The 23,852-nt window shown below is 40.7% G+C and overlaps 1 protein-coding gene across 6 annotated transcripts in view; it reads left to right on the plus strand.

The window, feature by feature from the left end:
- Nucleotides 1-23,852, plus strand: part of NBEA (neurobeachin) — a 359,299-nt gene that overhangs the window by 331,517 nt on the left and 3,930 nt on the right. For all 6 annotated transcript variants that reach the window (XM_053386038.1, XM_053386039.1, XM_053386041.1 and 3 more), the window contains 7 exons: nucleotides 1,801-1,993; nucleotides 8,138-8,209; nucleotides 10,513-10,668; nucleotides 10,755-10,925; nucleotides 21,195-21,296; nucleotides 22,950-23,146; nucleotides 23,658-23,809. In XM_053386038.1, the coding sequence (XP_053242013.1) occupies nucleotides 1,801-1,993; nucleotides 8,138-8,209; nucleotides 10,513-10,668; nucleotides 10,755-10,925; nucleotides 21,195-21,296; nucleotides 22,950-23,146; nucleotides 23,658-23,809 (1,043 nt within the window). The remainder of the gene's footprint in view (nucleotides 1-1,800; nucleotides 1,994-8,137; nucleotides 8,210-10,512; nucleotides 10,669-10,754; nucleotides 10,926-21,194; nucleotides 21,297-22,949; nucleotides 23,147-23,657; nucleotides 23,810-23,852) is intronic.

Raw genomic sequence — 23,852 nt, forward strand, 5'->3', positions numbered from 1 at the left:
TTATTTCCTCTGATTCGGAGGATCCTTTATAGGTCATAAAATACCAATTTAAGTAACACTTTCTCTTTATGTGCCCTGAGTTCCCCACAAACACTGTATGTTTTACTCTGTGCAGATAAATGGCATGATTATAGTATAATGGTAAATTTGTGGCTTGACAGTCACAGATTTTGTTTTCCCCAATTCCTTGGTTTTCTTTTAACAAGTCCCTATCATCATGAATATGTATTTGATGAATACTATTGTGCAAAATAAAAAAGCCCAGAAGATTTTCTTATGGTGGGGATCATATTGCAAGAAGAGAATGCAGCATTAGGAAATGATTTATGTGATTTATGAACACTGGCTACTTGTCAGAAGTGAGGAATTGTAGTTCAAATCATGTGGGAAACCTCCAGCCCACTCTCTGGAGAGGACACAGTCTGCACTTTTAACTTCAGTTTGAACTCCCAAATCATTCCTATCCATTCTTTTGTGTATTTATTCCAGAAGAAGAAGAAATCCATTATTCACCTAAAACTGGAAACAATGAGATCTGTTTTTATTTTTGCTCTTTGTTTGGAACATCATAACTATCAGGATTTTTTAAATAAAGTTTCAGTAAATTCCAAAGTATAGTGTTTTTGACAGTTTTTTTAAAAAAAAACTTAGAGGAAACATAGTATAAGTAATAATTTTGGCAGCACTGAACTTTCCCCTTTTTAAATAATAATAATAATAATAATAATAATAATAATAATAATAATAATAATAAATTATTTATATCCCGTCCTCCCCGGCCAAAGCTGGGCTCAGAGCGGCTAACATCATACAAGTAAGACAATGCATAAAACAAGCGATCAATAAATTAAGATACATCCCACAATTAATTCAAACAAATTACAATTAAAACTGGACAAGTGGCAATCTTCAGGTTAAAATTGAAGGCAGTTAATATCAGTCATCAAGGCTGTCTGAAATCTTTTATTTAATATAAAAAGCAGTTTACATTGTTAGATTAAGGACAAGATTGTTAAAAATCCTGTATGTCCTTAGAATGCATAATGCTTCTGAAAACAAATTTCATTAGCAGTGTTCTCATCACTCTTAGTTTTCAAACATTTTATTTATTTGTTATTCAAAGACAAAAATAGCTGTTTATATACTTATCCATACATGTGCCTCCAACCCAAATAGCCAAGGGATGTCCATGGGTTTCCATGGGCTTGGGGAGCCACACTAGAATTTTCTTTAAAAAAATATATTTTTGAAACAGTAGTCACACATGCATGCATACTTACCACATAATGCACATGGGGCTGCCATTTTCAACAGTCCAATATTTCTTCTTAAAATGTGTAGGTTTTTTTGTCCTGTGGGTGCCATTAAAATCAGTGTTGCCATTGGCTTCTATGAAACTGTTAACTGGTTGTTTTTTCAGCCGCTGCATTATAGATAATGTAAACGTTATGAAAGATGTAAGTGGTGCTTCTGTTTGATTGACACTGTCACTATATGAAGTGCTGTACCTATTGAGATATTCTTTCTGTTAATGCTGACTTTATCATTTCACACCCTGTAATGATAACCCAATGGACCTTAACCATACCTCTTCTCTATTTCCCCTTGTGTAATGCTCCACCAATAGCTTTGCTGGTTTTGGTGTCCTGTTCTTGTAGCTTAGATGTGCATATAACATTGCTCCCCCTGTATGTGCAAATGCTTCCTGATTCGCTTAACCTTATTTTCCCCTCAGACCTCTTCACTAATTGTGTTATCCCTTCTGTTTTCTTCTGCTCTCTTCTCCTTTCTACTCAACAGTGTTTCCTTCCACAGAGTCCACTTATGTTTAAAGATCAGATGCAGCAGGATGTTATAATGGTTCTCAAATTTCCATCAAATTCTCCTGTCACACATGTGGCAGCCAACACGCTTCCGCATCTTACTATTCCTGCCGTGGTAACTGTGACTTGCAGCCGACTTTTTGCAGTGAATAGATGGCACAACACAGTAGGTATGTCTCCCTAAAGAGAGTTTGTCTTGAACTTTCCACAAATAATTCTTTTAGTTGCAAATAGATGTTATTTGGACTATTGCTATACTTCAGTTGTTTTAGTTGTTGTTGTTGTTTACTTACTACAAAACCTCTCTAAGCAACTTAGGATCATAGAATTGTAGAGTTGGGACCCCAAGGGTTATCTATATCTAGTCCACAGTTTAGAGCCAAAAACCTAGCATAAAATCAGAAACAATACATTCAAGTAAATACTTTATTATTATCATTTACTGACTTTTTATTTATTGAATAAAACCACAACAGCAATCCATACACAGAAACATCAAAACAGCAGAAACGTCAGCAGCAGAAAACATTTCATCAATAAACATCAGAACATTTATTGTGATGCGTCAAATGCCTGGGAGAAAAGCTTTTATCTGGCACTGAAAGGATGTCAATGTTGGCACCAAGCAGACCTTACTTGGGAGAGCATTCCACAAGCAGGGAGCTACAACTGAAAAGACCTTCCAGTGGTCTCCACCCTCTGAGAATGCACCCAGGGGAGGGCCTCACATAACAACCAAAGGTTCATATTTGGAGAGGCACATTGAATGAGGCTTGGAAATGTACAGGCAACCAGTGCAGCTGCGCCAAAAGCAATGTTACATGATCAATTTTCCCTGAGCTTGTCGGCAGTATAGCCTGTCTGCACTAGCTGTAACTTCTTCAAAGGCACTCCCACATAAAGCACATGCAGTAATCCAATCTTAAGGTTACCAGAGCATTGATTACTGCAGCCGGGTTATGCCTGTCCAGACAGGGTTGTGGTTGAGCCCCCAGCCTAGGCTGGTTTAAGACACTCCTCACCACCAAGGCCACCTGTGCCTCAAGCAACAGCAGTTGCTTCAGAAGGATCCCCAAACTACAGACAAGCTTTTTGAGTGATTGTGTGCCCGTTTAGAGCAGGCTGCACACCCCTCTAGCACCATCTCAGTGTTCTGTGGATTAAGCCTGAGTTTGTTGGCTGTTGTCCAGTCCACTATCACAATCAGACACTGTTTCAGCACATTCACTGCCTCATCAGAAGTACATATCACCAGCAGCACTGCTATCAATGAACTCCACTGGTCTAAAATTAGATATTTGGGGACTTCCGGGTTAGCGCCATCGACTAATGGTGGATTCCCTCTGAGCTCCGGAGGGAATCAGCTCCGCAGGATTGGGTCTTGCCGCTGCGGCGACGCGGGGACCCTCAAAAATCACAGGCGGTGAAGCCTGTGAACCTGGTGACTCGGCGGGCACCATTTGTGCCCCCCCTGACCTGCGAAGGAGCCTTTTTAAAGGCTTCGGAACGGGGGACGGGGTGAGTGGCGCGGTGCTGAGAGTCGACTGCTTCTCCTGCGGAGTGAAGCCGCACTGCCATGGTCGGAGAGCGCTGACTTCTTCTTGTGAACAATTGGACTTTAAAGTAACAACCCGTGAGTAGTACGGAAATTGGAATTGTAAAGAAAATTTTCATTTGAATCAGGCACGACCGGGGAAGGCGCAAACAGGAAGTCCGTCTCCCCGTCTTGTAAATAATCTAAAGCAAGGACCTGCTAACTAAGGTCGAGAGAACCTTCTTTTTTCTACTTTGGTAAAAGACTTTAATTTCACGATTTGGCAGTATAAGAAATTTAACTGGAGGATAAAGAGCTAAGTTTGGGAGCTGAAGTGCCACCCCCCCGGACCCGGGAGTGCTCCGCGAGAGAGCCTGTTGATGAGGTACTGAAGAGTTTGACAGCTGTCAAATTAGCTGTCAAGACGGAAAAAGAGAACTTTGTTTCTGTTGCTTCTGCTGGTTATATTTGTTACAATTTGGTTACAATTTGTTGAAAACAAGGAAGAGCTGATACAAACTAATTTGATTTTTGGATTTGAACTGGAATGAATATTAAGGAACCAAAATCCCTCTAGAGAGGGTTTTGGGGCATTACAAGAATGGCTGGAGGAGGGAAAATCCAGGCTGAATTGGACAGAGTCTTTGTTCTCTTGGGAAAGTTACAAGGCCAAATTGATGTTTTGGCTACAAATGTTACAACTCTGGACTCAACGGTAAACAACATTATTGAATCTGATAAGGATTTGAATCAGGAAGTCTATTCAACTGGACAAAAAGAGAAACTTGAGAGCTTTGAGAATTTGGAGAAGGAGACATATGCTGTCCCTGAAGAAAAGGAAGGAGGAGCTGCAACTTTGCAGAGGACAAAGGAGAACTTGAGGTCTGACACGATGGTAATAAAGGAAAATAAAAACTTGATGTGGAAAATCTGGCCTGAAATGGAGACTGAAAAATGGAGAGATCCCCTTATGTGGAGATCTGAAGACTTAAGGATTACAAATTTGCCTAAGGTGGAAGTTGGAGCTTTGGGGACATTTGGACTTGAAAGAAGTAAGAAACAAGATTCAAGCTCCACTTTTAAGTATGGAGGCCTGGCTGGAAGAAACATGGATCCTGTAGGGCCAGAGCTTCTCCGAGATTTGGTGTGCAACATTAAGGACTTTCAAAAAAACCGGCAGAGAGGGATTGAGAAAGAATTAAGAGCCTCGGATGTGAGATCTCCAGGCTGATAGTAGATTAAGACTGATGGACATTTGTTGGGGACTGAAACCGGGAAAGGGGGGGGTGGAGTTTGGGAATCCAAAGGGTACATAATTTCAATATGTTCTGTTTTTATTTTGTTTTCTTATTTGTATGAAAATTGGGGAATTCGTGGAAGGGAATTTGGGTCGACCTTAGAAAAAACGTTTTAAGAATGAGTATTGATGTATAAGTATTGATGTTTAAGTTTGGATAAGGCAAAATTGGTTTTTTAAAATGAACTAAATAGAAATAGGTTAAAAACTACGGATAAGGATTTGCTGAACTAACAATTTGAATTGGAATACAAGAAGGGGAGGTATGAGGAGGTCAAGGAAATATGTTATTGAAAAATAAGTACTGGGGGACTTCCGGGTTGGCGCCATTGTTTAATGGCGGATTCCCTCCGAGCTCCGGAGGGAATCGGCTCCGTAGCGTCTGGGTCTGGCCGCTGCGGCGAAGCGGGGACCCTTAAAATCACAGGCGCGGATGCCTGTGAACACAGAGACTCGGCGGGCACCATTTGCGCCCCCCCAATCCGCGCCGGAGCCTTTTTAAAGGCTTCGGAACGGAGGCAGGGTGAGGCGTGGTGCTGAGAGTACTCCCTCGCCTACGGAGTGAAGCCGCAAGCCATAGACAGAGAGCGCCAACTTCTTCCAAGACCGACTGGACTCTAAAATATAAACCCGTGAGTAATACGGAGATTGGAACGTTAAAAAACTTAATTCTGGATTTGGAACGAGCGGGAAGGGGCTAAAAAGGAAGTCACCCCCCCTCTTTGTAAACAATTTAAAGCAAAGGACTGGGCAACTAAGGTCGAGAGAACCTGTTTTTTAGTGAAAAGATCTTGATTTCACGGTTTTGACACTATAAGGATTTACTGGAGGATAAAAAGAATTTGGGGACTGAAATTTCACCCCCCCCCGAGACCCGGGAACGTCCTAAGAGAAAGTCTGTTGCATGGAAGATTTTGACAGCTGTCAAGAGAGCTGCGAGTCAGCTAGTTGCCAGCTGGAAAAAGAGAACATTGTTTCTGCTGTTTTTGTTGTTTTATTTGAAAATAACGAGGGCTGATACAAAATAACTGGACTTTTGGTTTTGAGCTGAAAGGAACATTAAGGAACTAAAATCCCCCTAGAGGGGTAATAGGGATACTACATTACAAAAATGGCTGGAGTACGTAAATTTCAAGCAGAACTGGATAGAACACTCGCTCTCTTGGGAAACTTGAAAGATGAATACAATGTTATGTCTACAAAGATATCACTACTACACTGGACAGTAAACAACAGTTTTGAGCCTGATAAGGACTTGAAACAGGAAGCCTACTTAACTGAACAAGTAAATGAAACTGAAAGTGCAGAAATGATGGAGCAAGGTGCTGTTTTTGAAGAAAATGAAGGAGAAGCAGGAGATGTGCAGGAGTTAAAGGAGAGTTACAATATGAGGCCTGACATGATGATAAAAAAGGACAATAAAAATTGGATGTGGAAAGCCTGGTCTGAATGGGAGATTATAAATCTGCGGAAGGTGAAAGCTGGAGCCTTGGGGACATCTGGATCTGTAAGAAATTTGAAACAAGAGTTGGAGCCCCCCATAGGCTTTGCGTTCAAGTATGGAAGACTGGCTGGAAGTAACAAGGATTCTGCTGGGCCGGAGCCCCTTCGAGACTTGGGGTTCAACATTAAGGACCATCAAAGAGACCGGCAGAAAGGAACTGAGAGAAATAAAAGGGCCTCAGATGTGAGGTCTCCAGGCTAAATAAATAACATAAAGACTGATGGACATTGGTCGGGGACTGGAACCGGGAAAAAGGGCGGGTGGAGGTTGGGAATCCAAAGGGTACATAAGGATAATTTGTTTTTCTTTTCATTTTTAATTAGTGGTAAGGAAATTGGGTAAATCGTGGAAGGGAAATTTTGGTCGACTTTAGGAAAAAGGTTTAAGAACAATTAATGAGGGATAAGTATTGATGTGTGTTTTTAATAAGGTAAAATTGGTTTCTTCTTTTTTAAACTAATTGAAAATAAGATTGTAAAAAACAAATGGAGGAAATGGAAAAAAGAAGCAAAGTAAAAAAATGGTATGTTAGAATAAATGTATAAATTAAGGTAAAGAAATAAGTTAAGGACTTGCTGAACTGATAATTTAAATTGGAATACAAGAAGGGGAGGTGTGAGGAGGTCTGAGAAATAAGGTTAAGAACAATAAGTATTAGTAATTTTATGTGTTTTTTTTCTATTTTGTCTTTTTTTGTTGTTTAATTTTGTTATGTATTTTTGTATTTTTCTTTTGTCTTGTTTATTTTTTGTTCTTGTTTAATTCTTGAAAATGCTAATAAATATTTAATAAAAAAAAGAAAGAAAAATAAGTACTGGGAACTTTATGTGTTTTTAAACTTTTTTGCTTTTGCTTTTTTGATTCTTTTTTATTGTATTAAAATTGAAAACTTTAATAAATATCTTTTTAAAAAAAATTAGATATTTGGGTACAGTGTAGTTTTCTTCAGGAACGGTCTTGCCACTCTCTCAGGTTACCTGGAACCACTCCATCTTGTAACAAAACATTATTGTATCCTTGGCCCAACCGTCCCCTTCTTGCCTGATTTTCTAAGCCGTTTTGTCCAGAACACCACAACACCTTTGCTGTAGGCCAAGGGTGGAGACCCTCAGGTTTGGGAGACCCTCCTTGAGAACACTTCCAGGCTGCCTATTCTCCCACAGGCCAATCCCTCTGAGTGCTTTTGCCTGACTAAATGTCTCTTCAAACAGTGACAGTCCTTCTTACCTACCTAGAACGAGGATGGAGAGATCTGTGGTATGTGAGTGAGGCAACCTCTGACTTTTGCCCAGCTGCAATGTAGTCTACTAGGAGTCACTTTTGTCTCTGGAGGATGGTCCACTGGGGAATGTGGCCCTTAGGCTGAAAAGGATTCCCTGCCTCTGCTTTAAGCAGCACTTCCCTGGGAAAGGGAGCCCAGAACACTGTTTTTCAGTGGCCTGGTAGCAAATGGCCTCCCTCTTCTCTCAAAGCCTAGGGGGTAATGTCATCATTTCATAATGATAATTTTAATATTTATACTCCACACGTCTTACTGGGTTGCCCCAGACACTCTGGGCAGCTTCCAATATATATAAAATAATAATAATAAAGCATTAAACATTAAAAAAAACCCTTCCCTGTATAGGATTGCCTTCAGACGGCTTGAGGGTCGGATAACTCCATACCTTCCAACATTTCTCCAATGAAAATAGGGATGTCCTAAGGAAAAGTGGAACATTCCAGGAACAAGTAAGAAACCAGGAGGCCATAGTGGGCTCAGGGCCAGAAGGTAGTGCAAAATGCTGTCCATTTTTCTACTTTGAAATATTTGTGCATCTTCCCTTGGTTTCTTGCTGTTTGAAGTAGGACAACCATCTTTTTAACCTGAAGAGGTAAAAAATAGGAACATGATCACCCTGCAGTGCAGACCCATAAAAGCGAAGTGAAATAATACTTGTACAGTCCTCACTGGCTTTTTTCTCTCCTTTACTATGTAGGCCTCAGGGGAGCCCCAGGATATTCTTTGGATCAAGCTCATCATCTTCCCATTGAAATGGACCCATTGATTGGTATGTCAGCGAATATAAAGTATCTGTTTATTAGAACGTGATGTGTTCAAAACATATTGAATGTGCTTCATAATGAATTAGAAGACTTCAGGGAGGAGGGAAGGACCATACACCATCTGCCTTGCATGCAGAAGGTCCCAAGTTCAATTCCTCCTTTCTCTAGGAAAAGCTACTGCTTGAAACCCTGGAGATCTGCTGCCAGTCAGAGCAGGCAATTCTGTGCTAGATGGACCAGTGGTTTGCCTCAGTATAAGGAAGTGTCCTTTGTTACTGTCCACCCCTGACTTTAAAGAATGAAAAACACTGCAGTTTTTAATATCAAAGAAATAACAGCTATCCCTGCTTCCTTGCCTCTAACAACTGGTGTCAGAAGTATATATGCAAGTTCCATATACCTGTCGCTTTAGTGGTCAGTGATAGTCCTATCATCCATGAATCTGTTAAATTCCCTGTTTAAATCTATCAAATGTAGTAGCCATCACTGCATTGTGTGCTCTGCAAATTAATTATGCATTGTGTGAAGAAGGCTGCCCTAAATCTGTGGCCCATCTGTTTTGCTGCATACTGAAATGGCATTTTCATTGAGCTGCCATAAGACCAAGAACTCTTTTCTGGTTGGCATGGCCATTTTTCGATCTCAGCTATGTGCGCTTGAAGTTAGAATTTATTCATTGTTTGTTCTAGTATGCATCAAATCTCATTTGTTGGTTATGCACCCTGTTTGAGAAAACAGTACAGTTTCCTGGGATTTTAGCTGAATAATTTGGTATAATCCACAAAGCTGCCTAATTTTGTTAGAAGATGAACAATTTCACATTTGTGAAATTGGCAAAACATTTATAGGATGGGGCACAATAATTGATAATTGAAATTAACAATTGCATCAATTTACGTTAAAGGTGTTGCACTAGCCTAGTGGTTTTAGATTGGCACAGCAGCAGGTGTTAATTTTTCTGCAATGAAAGTCACTCTGGCCATAAGTAGTGACAATCAAACTACTTTTTATTTGAATTGAAGTGTGCATAATAGCAGTGAGGCAGGAAGCAACTTTTTTATGCCACATTCTGATTGCTAGTGTTTAATAATAATAATAATTTATTAATTATACCCCGCCCATCTGGCTGGGCTTCCCCAGCCACTCTAGGCGGCTTCCCAAAAAACATTAAAATACTGTAATACATCAAACATTTAAAGCTTCCCTAATCTTATTAAAGCTAAGGCAAGATATGCAACTAATGCAAGGGGGGAGGGGCAATGGACCATATAAACAAACCAAATCTAAAATGTAAACTGCTTGAGTTGGTTCCCCATCGTATAGGTATGTAGGTGTAAGAAAACAAAGGCAGGTGTCAGTGAAGAAACCTCTCCAGTCAGCAAGATACAATGTGCAACAGATCAATGAAGCAATCTTTCTCAATCATCACCCTACTCCCTCAGCTTATGAACCAAGTTGCACAGAGCTGACCCAACAATAAAGACTTACATGTTTCCTTGGTGTATTTTCTTTTACTTTAGGATAATTCACTAGAGGAGTTGATGGGGTGGGGTAGGGAAACTGTATTGCAGTATGAGCTGGAAATGGGGGGGGGGATGTTTGCATTCTATAAAGCCTGTTGGATGCCTTCTACATGGGACAAATTAAGGCTTCTTCTCCACATCCCACTTCATCTGGAAATCAAAACCTACCACATATGGGGTGGAATCACAGAACTGTTACCCCATAGTGGATACATAAAAAGTGCTAATGTTCTGGTTCTGACCTGAAGGAAAGACAATCATCTTTTCTCCCCTATGGCCATGCAGTGAGCCAGTCATTATGATGCCCTCAGCTTCCATGTTACCACTTGGCCAAGGACTACAAATGGACAAACCTTCATATGGTTAGAATTGCCTGCAGAATGCTTTAAATTAGCCACTATAAACTTAGCTGTCATATGATTCCAGCCCTGGAGACAGGAGGTTGGGGTAGCTCAGAGGGGAATTTTCGAAATAAACTAAGGGTGGGTTTTGAGATAAGGAAGCAATTTCCTCTGAGACAGATTGATCAGTAGCCCTAGAAGTCTTTTTGCCTTCCTTGGAGCCTGAGACATGCATCATCAGGAACTATTTGGTCTGAAGGCATGTTAATCTTTTCTGGATTGTGAGGTTAGTTGTGAGTCTATGGCCATTTTGTCTTCCCAGTTTTATGATGTTTCTTTCTACTTCTATTAGTTTCAGATTTCTAAAAGCTTGGGACAACCATGTTACCATTAAGTCCATCTTCCCCAAATTAAATGGTGAAAATGCTTTTTCTTTTTCGGCAGCTAATAATTCTGGTGTGAACAAACGGCAAATCACAGATCTTGTGGATCAAAGCATTCAGATCAATGCTCATTGTTTTGTGGTCACAGCCGATAATCGCTACATTCTTATCTGTGGTTTCTGGGACAAGAGCTTTCGAGTTTATTCCACAGAAACAGGTAGGCCTTACATTACAGTTATTTGCAATTCTATTTGTAATGCTCTAAAACAAAAACATCAGTAACACAAGATTTCTTTGTTGTAGGCAAGCTAACTCAGATTGTGTTTGGCCACTGGGATGTAGTCACTTGCCTTGCAAGATCAGAATCTTATATCGGCGGAGACTGCTACATAGTCTCTGGCTCTCGTGATGCTACATTACTGCTGTGGTACTGGAGTGGCCGACATCATATCATTGGTGACAATCCAAATAGCAGTAAGTTCATAAATTTCTGTAGTGTATGTATGCATGTATGTAGTGTTTGCCTTTAATCATCAATTTTTACATTTAGAATGACAGTAAAACTTTGTACACATTCTGTAAGCACTGTTTTATAGTAATCATAAATTGTGGGCTACATGTTTGTTAAAAAGTTAAAAATCAAATAGGAAAAATAATATGCATATACTAGATAGCTTGCCACTTTGGAAAGAACGGAGCAAGCAGTTTTAAAGCCTAAATAACATTTTAAGTAGCTTTTTCAAATTGTCCCCAAGTATAAGTCATATAACTTTGTATTTTGCTGAATTTCTTATAACGTTGACACACATATATGTAAAATTAAATATTTGAGTCATCCACTTGACTTTACAGGCAAAATCCAACAATGAATGTTACTTATTTGCAGAGGTTTGTTGAAAATACATGGACTGTTCATCTTCTTCCTCTTGTGGCTTTGTTCTATTCCCATCCCCTCAGTGTTTACTACCTCAGCCATCATGATCTCTCCAGCAGTGCCAAATTAAACCCTGTGGAGGCCCCTAGGCAGTCAAAATCTTGGGGTCCCCCTCATGCGCACACTCTAGTGCAGGGGTGTCAAACTCAAATTCATCGGGGGCCGCATCAGCAGTTTGGTCACCCTCAAAGGGCCGGTTGTATCTGTAGGACTATGTAAAGGACATGTAAAGTGGAGGTTTCCTGTGTAGAACAGCCAGCGCCGCTAGAGGGCAGACGTTCTCTGGCTTGTAGGCTGCTGCGCAGAAGAGGCGGCTTTCTTGTGTCAAAAAAAAAAAGCGAGAATAAAAGCTGAAGGCTGGCGGCCGGCGGCGGCTACACGGGCCACATGACGAGGTCTGGCGGGCCGGATTCGGCCCGCGGCCCTTGTGTTTGACACCTGTGCTCTAGTGGGATCACATTGATTGTAATTTTCTTTCAAGATCAAATCAATATATTTTAACCTTCGTCGCAGGGCCCCTAAAAGGTGTGCACTTTTCTCTAGAGCTGGCATAGCCAACTGGTGCTCTCCAGATATTGTTGGACTACACCTCCCATGATCCCTGATCAGTGGCCATGCTGGCTGTAGTGGATGGGAGTTGTAGTCCAAAACATCTGGCCACGAGTGCAGGAACAATATATATGGCCCTCTTCATTTGCCATGCCACAGAACCAGCAAGGTGATCTGTTGATATTTCATGAAGGTTGTAGTGCTACCCAACTAATTCCATCATACTTCCTTGATACCATCATTGTTGACGTATGACTGTAAATTCACTGGGTTTCCCCACTTATTTTACTAGTGACTGTATCCACCACTTGTGATGGCAGTATGGTCAGCCCCAGATCTTATATTTAAACTGGGCAACACAGTGTTAAGTCAACAGAGCAGTTATATTAAGAAATATTTCTTTGTAACATTTACAGTTCCTGTACATTTACTGCCAGGAGATTAGGGCTTATCTTGTAAGAAAAATGAAAGTGAGATGTACAGTGTAGGTTAAATCCAATTAGTTAACATCTTTAAAATGAATCTCTAGGAAGATGCAGATGATATTTTCAGAAAAGGATTAGTTTCTCAAAAGCTGTCATCTGGAGACACAGATAAGATATTTTATATCACAGAGCATAAGGAGGTAAGGAATTCAAAAGAAAAATGTCAGGTTACAGTAATTATGTGGGCTAGGTGCTTGACTTTCTAATGATCCTTTAAGCTGAAAGACAGTTAATTATCAATTTCAGCTTCAGTGCATCCAATTACTAAAAGGAACTTCAGTTGTTTCAGAAAATCATATAAAGGAGGGTCTCTCCTTTCCTTATTTTGGTAAATCAGCACTTGTAAACCTGTATTTTGAAATTTCACATACATGACACATGCTTCACCTCCACATTTTTGGTTATGATTATTTCTAAAAGAGAAACTAAATTAGTAGCATATACATTGTTAAGACGCCCCATTGCTAGTTCTTCTGCTATTCATGAGACTGGATGCAATCCTATGCACAATACTTACCTGGGACTGGGAACAAGCCCCACTGAACCCTTCCGAAGAGACATATATGGAATTACACTGTGAGGGGTATTAGCATGTGCCAGTTAATGTGCGCAACAACCAGCAACAACAACAAGCCAGTGGCTTCATGGCTGGCAGCTTCTCCTCCTCCTCCTCGTGGTACCACCACCACCAGCAGAAGGCTATTTCAAACCTGTGGAGGGCCACAGCAGGAGGAGGGGGGAAGGAGCAGCCCACTGGACTTGTGTTGAGATCAGCTCCATGCTTCACCTCCACATTTTGCGGACATTGTGGGGCTGGCTCCTACGCAAACATATGGGGGGGAGGCTTGGCTCCCTGGAGCTGGAACCCCTGAAAGCTTCTTACTTCTGAAAATTTCCAGCAGAAAAGAGTTTACATTTTTTAAAGTAACAAATTTGATGCTCTGGACTGTGTAGCACATGGAGGGAGTTGGGCCTCCATGGAAGCTGCAAGCTATTTAGGCAACTAGGAATCTGTATTGGCTTTTGCCACAACAGGACAGTCAAATCTGTTACAGCACTGAACTATTGTAATATGCTGCTCTCTATAGATTCTCAGCACCTTCCATGCCCCAGCCCCATTCATTTTTGCCCTTGTGTGCAGACTGCAGTTTGAGGTTTCATGATAGGAGGGTACAGTATTTGGAGTAGGGTCCACTGCCTGTAAGGGACCCGGGTGGCGCTGTGGGTTAAACCACAGAGCCTAGGACTTGCCAATCAGAAGGTTGGCGGTTCGAATCCCCGCGACGGGGTGAGCTCCTGTTGTTCGGTCCCTGCTCCTGCCAACCTAGGAGTTCGAAAGCACGTCAAAAGTGCAAGTAGATAAATAGGTCCTGCTCCGGCGGGAAGGTAAACGGCGTTTCTGTGCGCTGCTCTGGTTCGCCAGAAGCAGCTTAGTCATGCTGGCCATATGACCTGGAAGCTGTACGCCGGCTCCCTCGGCCAATAAAGCGAGATGAGCGCCGCAACCCCAGAGTCAGTCACAACTGGACCTAATGGTCAGGGGTCCCTTTACCTTTACCTTTACTACTGCCTGTAAAAGTTGGAGCATGTGAAGTGCTGATATCCTGGATCACTGTACCAGATACTGTTTTGGATCAGGCTATGCAAAGTAATAGTTAGAGAAAACAGGTGTTTATTATACCATTTACTAAACTGTTCCACCTAAACCATTTCCATAACTTGGTGAATCTAATTCTGACTATGAATTTGCATCGTTTCATTTGCATCTCTAGCCTGCACTAAATAGATGACTTGCTATATCATACAGACACACAAACATTTAAAAACAAAAAACAAAGGTTGAGGAAAAAATCTGAATCTTTGAGCAAATACCCAAATAGCTGAAATTGCAACAACGAAAGTGAAGGACAGATGTTTTCTTCTGAAACCGACACAAATTCAGAAACTAATTTGGAAGTGATAAAAATTAATTTGCACACTTTAATTGGAACCTTCTCCTTGCATGAAAAGAAGGAGAATGGAGCCAGCAGCTTGTGCTAAGAGCTGATTGAATTTTTTGTCATGTAGGTATGCTGGACTTGGCCGCTTATCCTCTTGAGCCTATCTGTGCAATATATTGCGTTCAGCCTTTGACTGGTTTCTTTAAAAGGATCAATGCTATTCCTGTTGTGTCCCCAGAGTCTGAAACTTCATTGATCTTGGGACTTGACATTTCTCATTACATACCAGATAGTCACCAGAGGTGTTAGTTAACGTTGCTTTCCCTGGCCGTGTTTGCATTGAGCACTATGAGCGTGTTGTGTCAGCCAGCCCAAAGCTCAGTTTGTGGACCAATTATAGGAAATATCCCTTAAAGACACTGAAGTGCATTTTGTATCACTTGACACATTTTACATATGCTTAAAGGGAAAGTTCAGTACTTCAATAAATGACTGTAGTAAACAGCCCCATGCATTGGAAATACTAAATGTGTCTATAAAGAATTCCAGGGAGAGAGCAACATTGATTTTTTTTGAATAACACTTTTCAAGGTATTTTAAGTCACTTGTAAGTAAATATTTCAAATCTAAAAGACTCTCTAAATAAATTGGAAGGAGAGGATCATTAGACTTAAAACATCCCCTGCATTCGTACATTTTATTTCTTCTGACTTTATGTTATTTGAGAGGTGGCTAGTACAGCAGGCTTTGTTTGCACACTCAGATCTGTTGTTTGCAGTGTAGTTTCTTCAAAATCACATTGAAACTGTGTTAGGCCAACTCAGGGGTAAAATGACTTTTGATTGCTTAATAAAAAGGTCACACAGACTCACATATCTGTGTTTGCAGTCAGACTTGCATACATGCTTGTGCCCCATGTATTTCACCGTTTCCTCCCACAAAAATATAGCCATGTGAATTTTGTATGCCTTATTTCCTGTCTATTGAGGGACAGATGCAACCCCAGGTTTGGTGCAACCTTTCAGCTGTTTATCAAGAGCAGGGACACAGAAATTACCTCCCCAGGGCCTAAGGGAGTTTCCTATCAGAGCCCAAGAAATAGTCATAGGGCAGGTGCGAACCCACTTCAGGCCATGGCTTGTAACAAGGCACAAGATGCCATTCCCAGCATTCATTGTTGGATTTCTTGTCAGAATAGCTTCTCTTCCAGCCCATCACTCACAATGAAAATAGGAATGAAATTCCTAGAGGAGAGGTGGCGGCGGCAGCAAATCCTGCTGTGACCTCCCTCTTCTCCCAAAAAACAGCACAGGGCATGGGAATGGGTATCTGCCCATTCTGCATGTGTGGGAAGCAATGGAGCAGAAGAAACATGGGGAATGGAGGGAGCCAGGAACACACACCTGTTTGCTATATGCTGCATTTTTAAAGTGCTTTCATGTGTCCGAGCCTCCACTTTCCTGAACTAGAATAGGAATAGCAATGTCAGGCCTGCTGGTTATCTCCAGCCCAGAAAGACCTAGGCTGCTTACCCACAGGTAGGCTGTTGTAGAGAAAAGTAAGGAACAGTGCTTCTTCCCTGGGATTTGATCCTCGGGATCTTTTGTTGCCTCTACCTGGTCTATAGGTGATTGTATAAATGCTTAGTTTTCAGTGCTCTGGTTTCCTTCAGATAAGAAAACTGTTCTGCCAATGATGAGATGCTTTGATGACTCCTGCTTTTTAAAACAACGGTTCCCATAGTACTTTTGGCAGTGTGCTACTGTGCTTTCTAAAACTGGGATGCGGCAGGAGAGAGAGAGGTTTCCATTGCACCTGAAATATTAGGTTGCAAGGAAACAAGCACATCTCAGAATAAAAAAAAAGATTAATAATATTTATCTGTTTAGAATTGGAAGACATTCGGTCTTCCACAGAAATCAAATCACATATTATGTCCATTGCGGAGAACAAAAGCGAGCATCTTATTTTAAACTACATTGAGGGAACTGTTTTGGTAGCTTGGTCTCGTATATTTTATCATTTTGCCCTGAAGTGATTCTACTGCAGATACAGAGGTGCCACGTTGGGGAAATTACTGTGAGTTCAAAGTGATGCTGTTTCAATTCACAGTGGTCAAGTTTCACCTGCAGCTCCCCTGGTGCCACAGCCTTTAACCTCTCGCTACATCTATCAGTGGTGATGTGCTGGTGACAGAATATTTTACTGGATTGTGAATGATTGCTAAGGTCCATGACATTCTGCCTTTTGCAGTGAAATGTAATGTGGGGTGAGATTTCCTCCCCCACACAGTGGCTTTGTTGGAAGAATATATCTCTGATTAAAACTGTATTTTCTTTCATTTGTCCCTAAAGGGTGAAATGATACTCACTGTTATTGCAAAGCTATGATTGATTCTAAAGGCTTTGGAAAGCAAAGTATAGCTAGGATTTCTTTAAAAATTTGTTTTCAAGGACCATATTGGTCCTCGTGGGCTCTTGCCTTGGCAAATGAAGTGGATCACAGTACAGATTCAATTTAATTATAGATAACCTGCAGCTTCAGTGAGAACTGTGTGTTTGGTATTCCAGAATCATGCATAATAGAGATAATGGGCTGGTTTGCCTTTCTTTGCTTTCCTTTCAACTGTCAAAAAAACTCTCAAGGTTTTTCAAGGGCCAACTCAAGTAATTCACATTTGAGAATAGCAATTTCAAAATAAGAATATTGTAGAATAAGTTCAAGCCCTCTGCCAGCTGTAGTTTAGCATCTTTCTGAAATATGCAATTGAGCCGAGACTCTTTGTCTCCTGATGTGTTTCCTATATGACTCTTTGTGCTGAACAAGTTGCCCATCTCTAATCAAATGCTTCACGTAGCATATGCACAAATGCCACTAGACTTTTAAAAATTGCAGTCATTCATTGTAGTCGTTCTCTGTGACGGGCTGTTGTGTCAGGAAAGGTGAAAGGATGCAAACATCTTTCGGAGGATTGCATCATTCCTTTACATAATTTCTATTTTTCACCTCCATCTCCCTTATGCTAGCAATACAGAGTCAACAAAACATGCAGTAAACCACAGAAACGGCCCCTTCCTATCAAAACCTTGCACATCCTGCCCAGAGACACAGAACAGATGTATTGCAGAGTCTTTCCTAGCTTCCTTCTCGTTTTCACTGTCACGCACACACACAATCCTTTCAGACAATGTTGGTGCCAGTCCTGTATACTCTTTCACAACAGGGAAACTACTCTCACTTTTCCTTATCGTCTCCCTGTACACCCCAAATTCTGTAATAACCTTGTTCTTCTCTGGCTCTTTTCTATGCGCATATGGGTCTTTGTTCTCCATGGCAAATATGTATCTGTTTATTTTGAAAAGGAGGTTTGGACTGAGTTTAATTTATTGCAAGTGGTGGATAATCTGAGACATACAACAAAACCTGTTTCTAAACAACTCTTTTTTTGCTTGAAAAGTGATACATTGAGACTTAAGAAATTCCAAATGTATGCTTCCCCTTGCAAACTTAATCCTGTTGTGCAAGTGATGTCAGCTATGGGTGCATTTATTACACATGTGGAGAAATCTTAGGTTTTTTTCAACCTGGGGGGTGGTATTGAACTAAGTTTTACTCAGAGTAGACCTATTGTTATTAATGGCTGTAACTTAGCCATGTCCAGTAATTTTAATGGTTTTATTCTGAGTAAAACTTAGTTGCATACCACCCAGAATGCTTCCCAAAGTGCACATAGGAACACATTGAAAGTGGCCATTTTCAGAATTATGCTTACAATTAACATATGACTGGAAAGCTGTCAGGGGGCAGTGTGGGAGCGGCATAGTATCAGTAATCATGTTTTTAGACATTCCTTTACACTCTCTCCTATGTCTTTAGTGTACAGTACTTCAAAAATCATAATTTCTTTCTGCACATCAATTAATGTACATTTAAATCAACTCTAAAGCATGGATCAAACAGCAAACTAGATACCACATGACATTGTGCATGTGCAATTAACATGCACAGTTGTTGTTGAAACAAAATAAAAAAAATCCTTCCAGTAGCACCTTAGAGACCAACTAAGTTTGTTATTGGTATGAGCTTTTGTGTGCTAAGGTGCTACTGGAAGGATTTTTTTTATTTTGTTTCGACTACGGCAGACTAACATGGCTACCTACCTGTAACTAGAACAGTTGTTGTTGTTGTTGTTGTTTAAGTAACAGCTGTGGGGATGTCTGAACAACCTTAGGATTATGAAGAGGTGGGCAGAGAAGGTTTAACTCTTTCTCTCCTGCATGGTTTTACAAAAAAAGGGCTTCTCTGAAGTTCCTATTTACATTTCAAGAGAAGGCTCTTTTGATCTCAGTGGAAGCTTCCACTGAAATGCAAATAGCAGCTTCAAAAATGGGAGACTTGTCAAGGGGAGAGAGAGAGAGAGAGAGAGAGAGAGAGAGGTGGTTTCTCCCTTCTATCCCCATGGCCCTGGGCTGTTCAAGCTTCCTTGAGTCTGCTATTTACATAACCAAATAGAGCATGCTAATTGCAGTCATGACCCAAATAACATATTCAAAATGTACAAAGCTGAAGTTCTCCGGTATCAAGAGAAATGGGAGGACAGTGGGAGACCTGATCAAACTGTAGCATGTGGATGTGGTGGGTTCACAGAAGAGCTGACCTTTCACCTGAGTGCATAACTTTAATGTTATACTGCTCATGCAGGTGGAGTACTAACACAAGGAGTCCCTCCCAAGTCACCTATTGACCTAATGTCAAAACTGACCCATTCTGAAAGGATCCTGCCTTTTGGCTTTTCTAACTCACTTCATTGAAGCAAGATCTTCCATATTCCAAAGCCTTGAAAGATCAGTCCACACCCTATGGGACCTTTGAACAAGAGGCTAGACTGAGCCAAGAAACCCACACATGACAAAGTTTAATAGAAAGCAGGAAAACCCAACACAGTTATTCCTGCTTGGGAACATTTGACAGAGCCTGACCCACATCTTGGCCAAAAACTTTCATGGTTTTCATAGTAATTTGACCCTTCATAATATTACTGCCAACATATTCCTGTAGAGCTTAAGTAAGAAAGAATGTGAAACACACACACAAAAATGTGAACAGAATTTCCTTTCTAGTTGCATTACTGAACTCTGAATATTCTGGTTTATGTTTTATTGTTATTTATAAAACTGGTTTTATTTTGCAAATCGCCTTGCTTTTGCAATGAAAGGCAGTCTATAAGTGACTAAATAGCACTAAATAAGCACCAACCAAGGTGCTGTGAAACCAGGGTAGGCACCATCCATAATTAGGCAGCCTGGTTAGACAGCACATTGGACACAAGTGGTCACACCAATATATTGGGCAAAGTAACAGGTGTGCTCTGTTGCAAGTGAGCTTAGATTTGCACCCACATCCTCTGGAAAATTGCAGTTGCTTGGAGTGGCAAAGTCTTGCAGACTAATCCTGCCTGCATCATAAATATAAGTGTGTTGACTGTGCCGCTTAAAATAATTATTTTCAATCTATTCTTTTTCTTTTTGGTGCAAATTATAGTACCTAGCATTTTATTGTGATTTTTTTTGTTTTTTTGTTATTTAAAAAAGGTGTTTCCCTAAAACCTCTGGTCCTAGTGTCATATGAATGTACATTGCAATCCAATATTTATTTTAAAAGCTTATTTTCAAACCATGCTTACATTTCTAAATCTCATGGCTGGACTTTAAAATATTAGAACACACCACATGTCTTATAAGTGATTATAGTAAGTTAGTTAGTTAGTTAGTTAGTTAGTTAGTTAGTTTTGTGCTTCATGAAGAAGCATAGTATAAAAACAAAAGAAATATAGTTACTAACCAGTATCAAAATTCAAAACCTCTCTTCCAGCTTCTAAGAATATAGCAGCTGGCCACTGCTGGCCATTACCCAAGGAACTCTCTCATTGTTTCCTTGCTGCAAGTGAGTTCTCATGGAGAAGACCGTAACAACTCACCTTGGCAGGGATCATAATGTCTAATCCAATCTTAGGAAGGAAAACAAGAAGGAAATGTCAGTCTTGCCCAGAGATGTAGGAGAAATTCAGTTCAGTTTGCACTTGAAGGTGAATCTACCACTTCCTGAAACAATACAGAAACTGAAACACAGCTATACTTCAAATTTCACATTTCTCTGAATTTTGCGATTCAGTTCTCCAGCCAAGGAATGTCTATGAAAATGCATGTAAAGTGTGCATTAAAAAGCATAGATTGGGGGAATGTAGATGAAGGAATTGCTTTGCAAAAGTGTGTATGTTAGGCAAAATTATATGCAAAGATGCATAAAATGGCTCGGTTGGTAGAACACAAGATTCATAATCTCAGGGTCATAGGTTCTAGCTCCATGCAGGGCAAAAGATTCCTGGACTAGATTACCCTTGTAACCCTTCCAACTCTACAATTCTCTGATTGTGTGAGTCTATGAAATTCTATTAAAAAATGTTTTGCAAATTGATGTGGAAATGTGAGGAACTGAACTCAGGACTGGGAAAAGAAACTGAAATGGACAAATCTGGCCATCTCTAGTTTTGCCCCAAAGATTTTATTATTCTTGACTATACAGAAGGTTAATACCAGAGAGATCCTTCCCCCAGAAGGTATTACAAAGCCTACTGTTTTTATGTTGCTTCTGAGAATATAGAAAAGGACATTATGAACTCTTAGCTCAAGCCCAACAAAGAGTGAGCCAATCGGTGGAGAAACAGGGGTTCAACGAAAGATAAAAAGTTACAAAGCCAGTTTGAATCTGATTTGTTGCTGATGGATTATATTTTACGTGAGATGTGTGGCATCTTTTTGTGTGGCATCTGTTTTAGGTGATTATCCTGCTCCCAGAGCCGTTCTGACTGGTCACGACCACGAAGTTGTCTGCGTATCAGTGTGTGCCGAACTGGGACTTGTCATAAGTGGTGCTAAAGGTCAGTTGTCAATTTTAGTCTTACAAATTTGAAACTTCCTCATCAGTAAGATTTGCCTCAGGATAAGTATAAATCCATCCTCCGCCCATTATCCTACATGCTATATATTTTAATTTCTGTATCCTCTGCAGAGCTTCATCTGCCACCAGCCGGCCTGCTTGTAAACTTCCACCACTGCCCTCAGCTGCCATGGGCTGCTATGAGCCCATGCAGGTTTGCAAGCATCCAAGCTGCTGAATTGAAAATTCAATAATTAATTGCTTGTGAATAGTTTCAGCTGGTCTGGTGAAAGTGGAAAGTTTTATTCTTAAAAACTCCTAGGGATGGGAATAGTTTTTGAGGTGTGGAAAATTGAGTATCAATGATGCTTATGAGTGAAGGAAGGACCAGAGGCAGGAAGGCAGTAAATGGGTTTGCCCACGTGCTGTAAACTGTGTGTACAAATTTAATGGATGCATCTAAGAAAATGCCTCAGTCATTCTGTGTATTGAATTTGTATGCATGATTCCAGAAGAGCTGCTGTGCTTTTCTGTTGATGCCAAAGGGACAAAAAAGTCCTGTGGCACCTTAAAATCCAACTAATTTATCACCACATGACCATTTGTCTCAAAAAAGCTAATCTGCTTCACAGTATACTTAAAAGCAAGACAAAACTGTGTTACAGTTTACTTCCTCGATAATTTTCATACAATGATATCCAAGATGTGGCTGAAAGGATGTATTGTTCATTGAATATCTCGAGTTTTGTATCAGAATGACAAATCTCTTGCCACAGTAGGGTACGAAAAGGAGTATGTCATCCTCTTACATTCAGAGTCACAAACACAACTATTTAAGATAGCACCAAACTTCAGCTAAAAATTGTCCCTGCTGTACAGATACGAAATGTTTGATAAATATGGACAGGGTGAAATGACTTAGACCGCTGACTTGCTTCAGAAAAATATTTTAAACATTCATGCCACAATTGTAAGTGAGGTAGGAAAATGAAGTGGTGGGTGATCCACCACTTTCAAAGACCTCCTGGCTTGCATTACGCACCAGGGTAAGGGAAACAATGTGTCTCTCCACCCCCATTTTTTTTTAATCAATTAATTTGTAACCAGTGGGAAAACTGCCTAGACCAGCTCCAGACTTGCATGGCTAATGAGCCAAGTCCTGGAGCCTCTTGCGGAAATGAAATATATCCCAAACCACATCTACTTCATCCTTAGAGCACTGGGGGGCAGCTATAGTAGCATCTATTGCCTGCAGAAACACCACTGGTGGATGTTTCTGTGGGTGTATTGGAAGCCTCTGTGCTAGATGTAGCCTCCCCAGCAGCTTTTCTCCTGTTTGTTGGCTGGAAGGAACCGCCACCTGATTCCTAACCTCTTTCAGCCAGCAGATTTATGGGCTGGGATTGTTCTGCTCAGCAATGGAAATGTGAAAATACACACACCCACATGTGCACATTACTTGAAAGCGATTCACTGTTTAAATGTATATTTCACTTTGCTGAAGCACCACTTTAGATCAGAGACATTGTTTCCCCTGCACATTCTTTCACTGTTTATATACCACTATGTGCCATCTCTGCATGCATTTGGCATAATTTAACTAAATTATGTGCCTCTCTGTTATATATATACTGTATTATTTGTCAATATACAGAAGGACCTTGCCTGGTGCACACAATTACTGGAGACTTGCTGAGAGCACTTGAAGGAACAGAAAACTGCTTGTATCCTCGCTTAATTTCAGTGTCTAGTGAAGGCCACTGCATCATCTACTACGAACGAGGCAGGTTCAGCAATTTTAGCATTAATGGAAAACTCTTGGCACAGATGGAGATCAACGACTCAACCAGGGTAAGTGTTTCCTCTCAGAACTTATTATGATGTACAACAACAGTAATGCTTGAAGAAGTCTCATGAGAAATTAGTGATCACTGGAAAATTAGGGATCACATTTACTGGAAAAACGTCTCGGCTCTAATTCAATCTAGAATTGAACTCTCTGTTTTTAAAACTGAGCACTTGATGATTCCTGTATATCTGTTTTAGACATACAGATTTTAAAGTGTCTGTGCTTTAAAAGTTTACATGGCTTGACATCTGTCCTCCCTTGACTAGGAGCCAAGACATGGATACGGGGCCCTGAGGAGTCCAATCCATCACTGAGACCTCAGAGAGAGTCAAGGGAGTTCTTGAGGTGTTACTGATGGCACCTTTGTTGCAGGGCAAAGTCAGAAATGATCCATGGTGACTTCCAGCAAAGCCTTCTTTGCTCCTGTCCTAGGCTGGACAAGGAAATATCCTCTCACAGAAGCTGTTTGTGTTAGTCTACACAGCATTTAATGTCATTTTGGCTCATCTGTAGGCTATCCTCCTGAGCAGCGATGGGCAGAATCTGGTTACGGGTGGCGATAATGGAGTCGTGGAAGTATGGCAGGCTTGTGACTTCAAGCAGCTCTACATTTACCCTGGCTGTGATGCTGGCATTAGGGCAATGGACCTGTCTCATGATCAGAGGTAAGTTGCAACCCAAGAGAAGCAGTGAGCCTCTTCAAACTTG

This window comes from Podarcis raffonei, chromosome 4, assembly GCF_027172205.1.
Source record: "Podarcis raffonei isolate rPodRaf1 chromosome 4, rPodRaf1.pri, whole genome shotgun sequence".
NCBI lineage: Eukaryota > Metazoa > Chordata > Lepidosauria > Squamata > Lacertidae > Podarcis > Podarcis raffonei.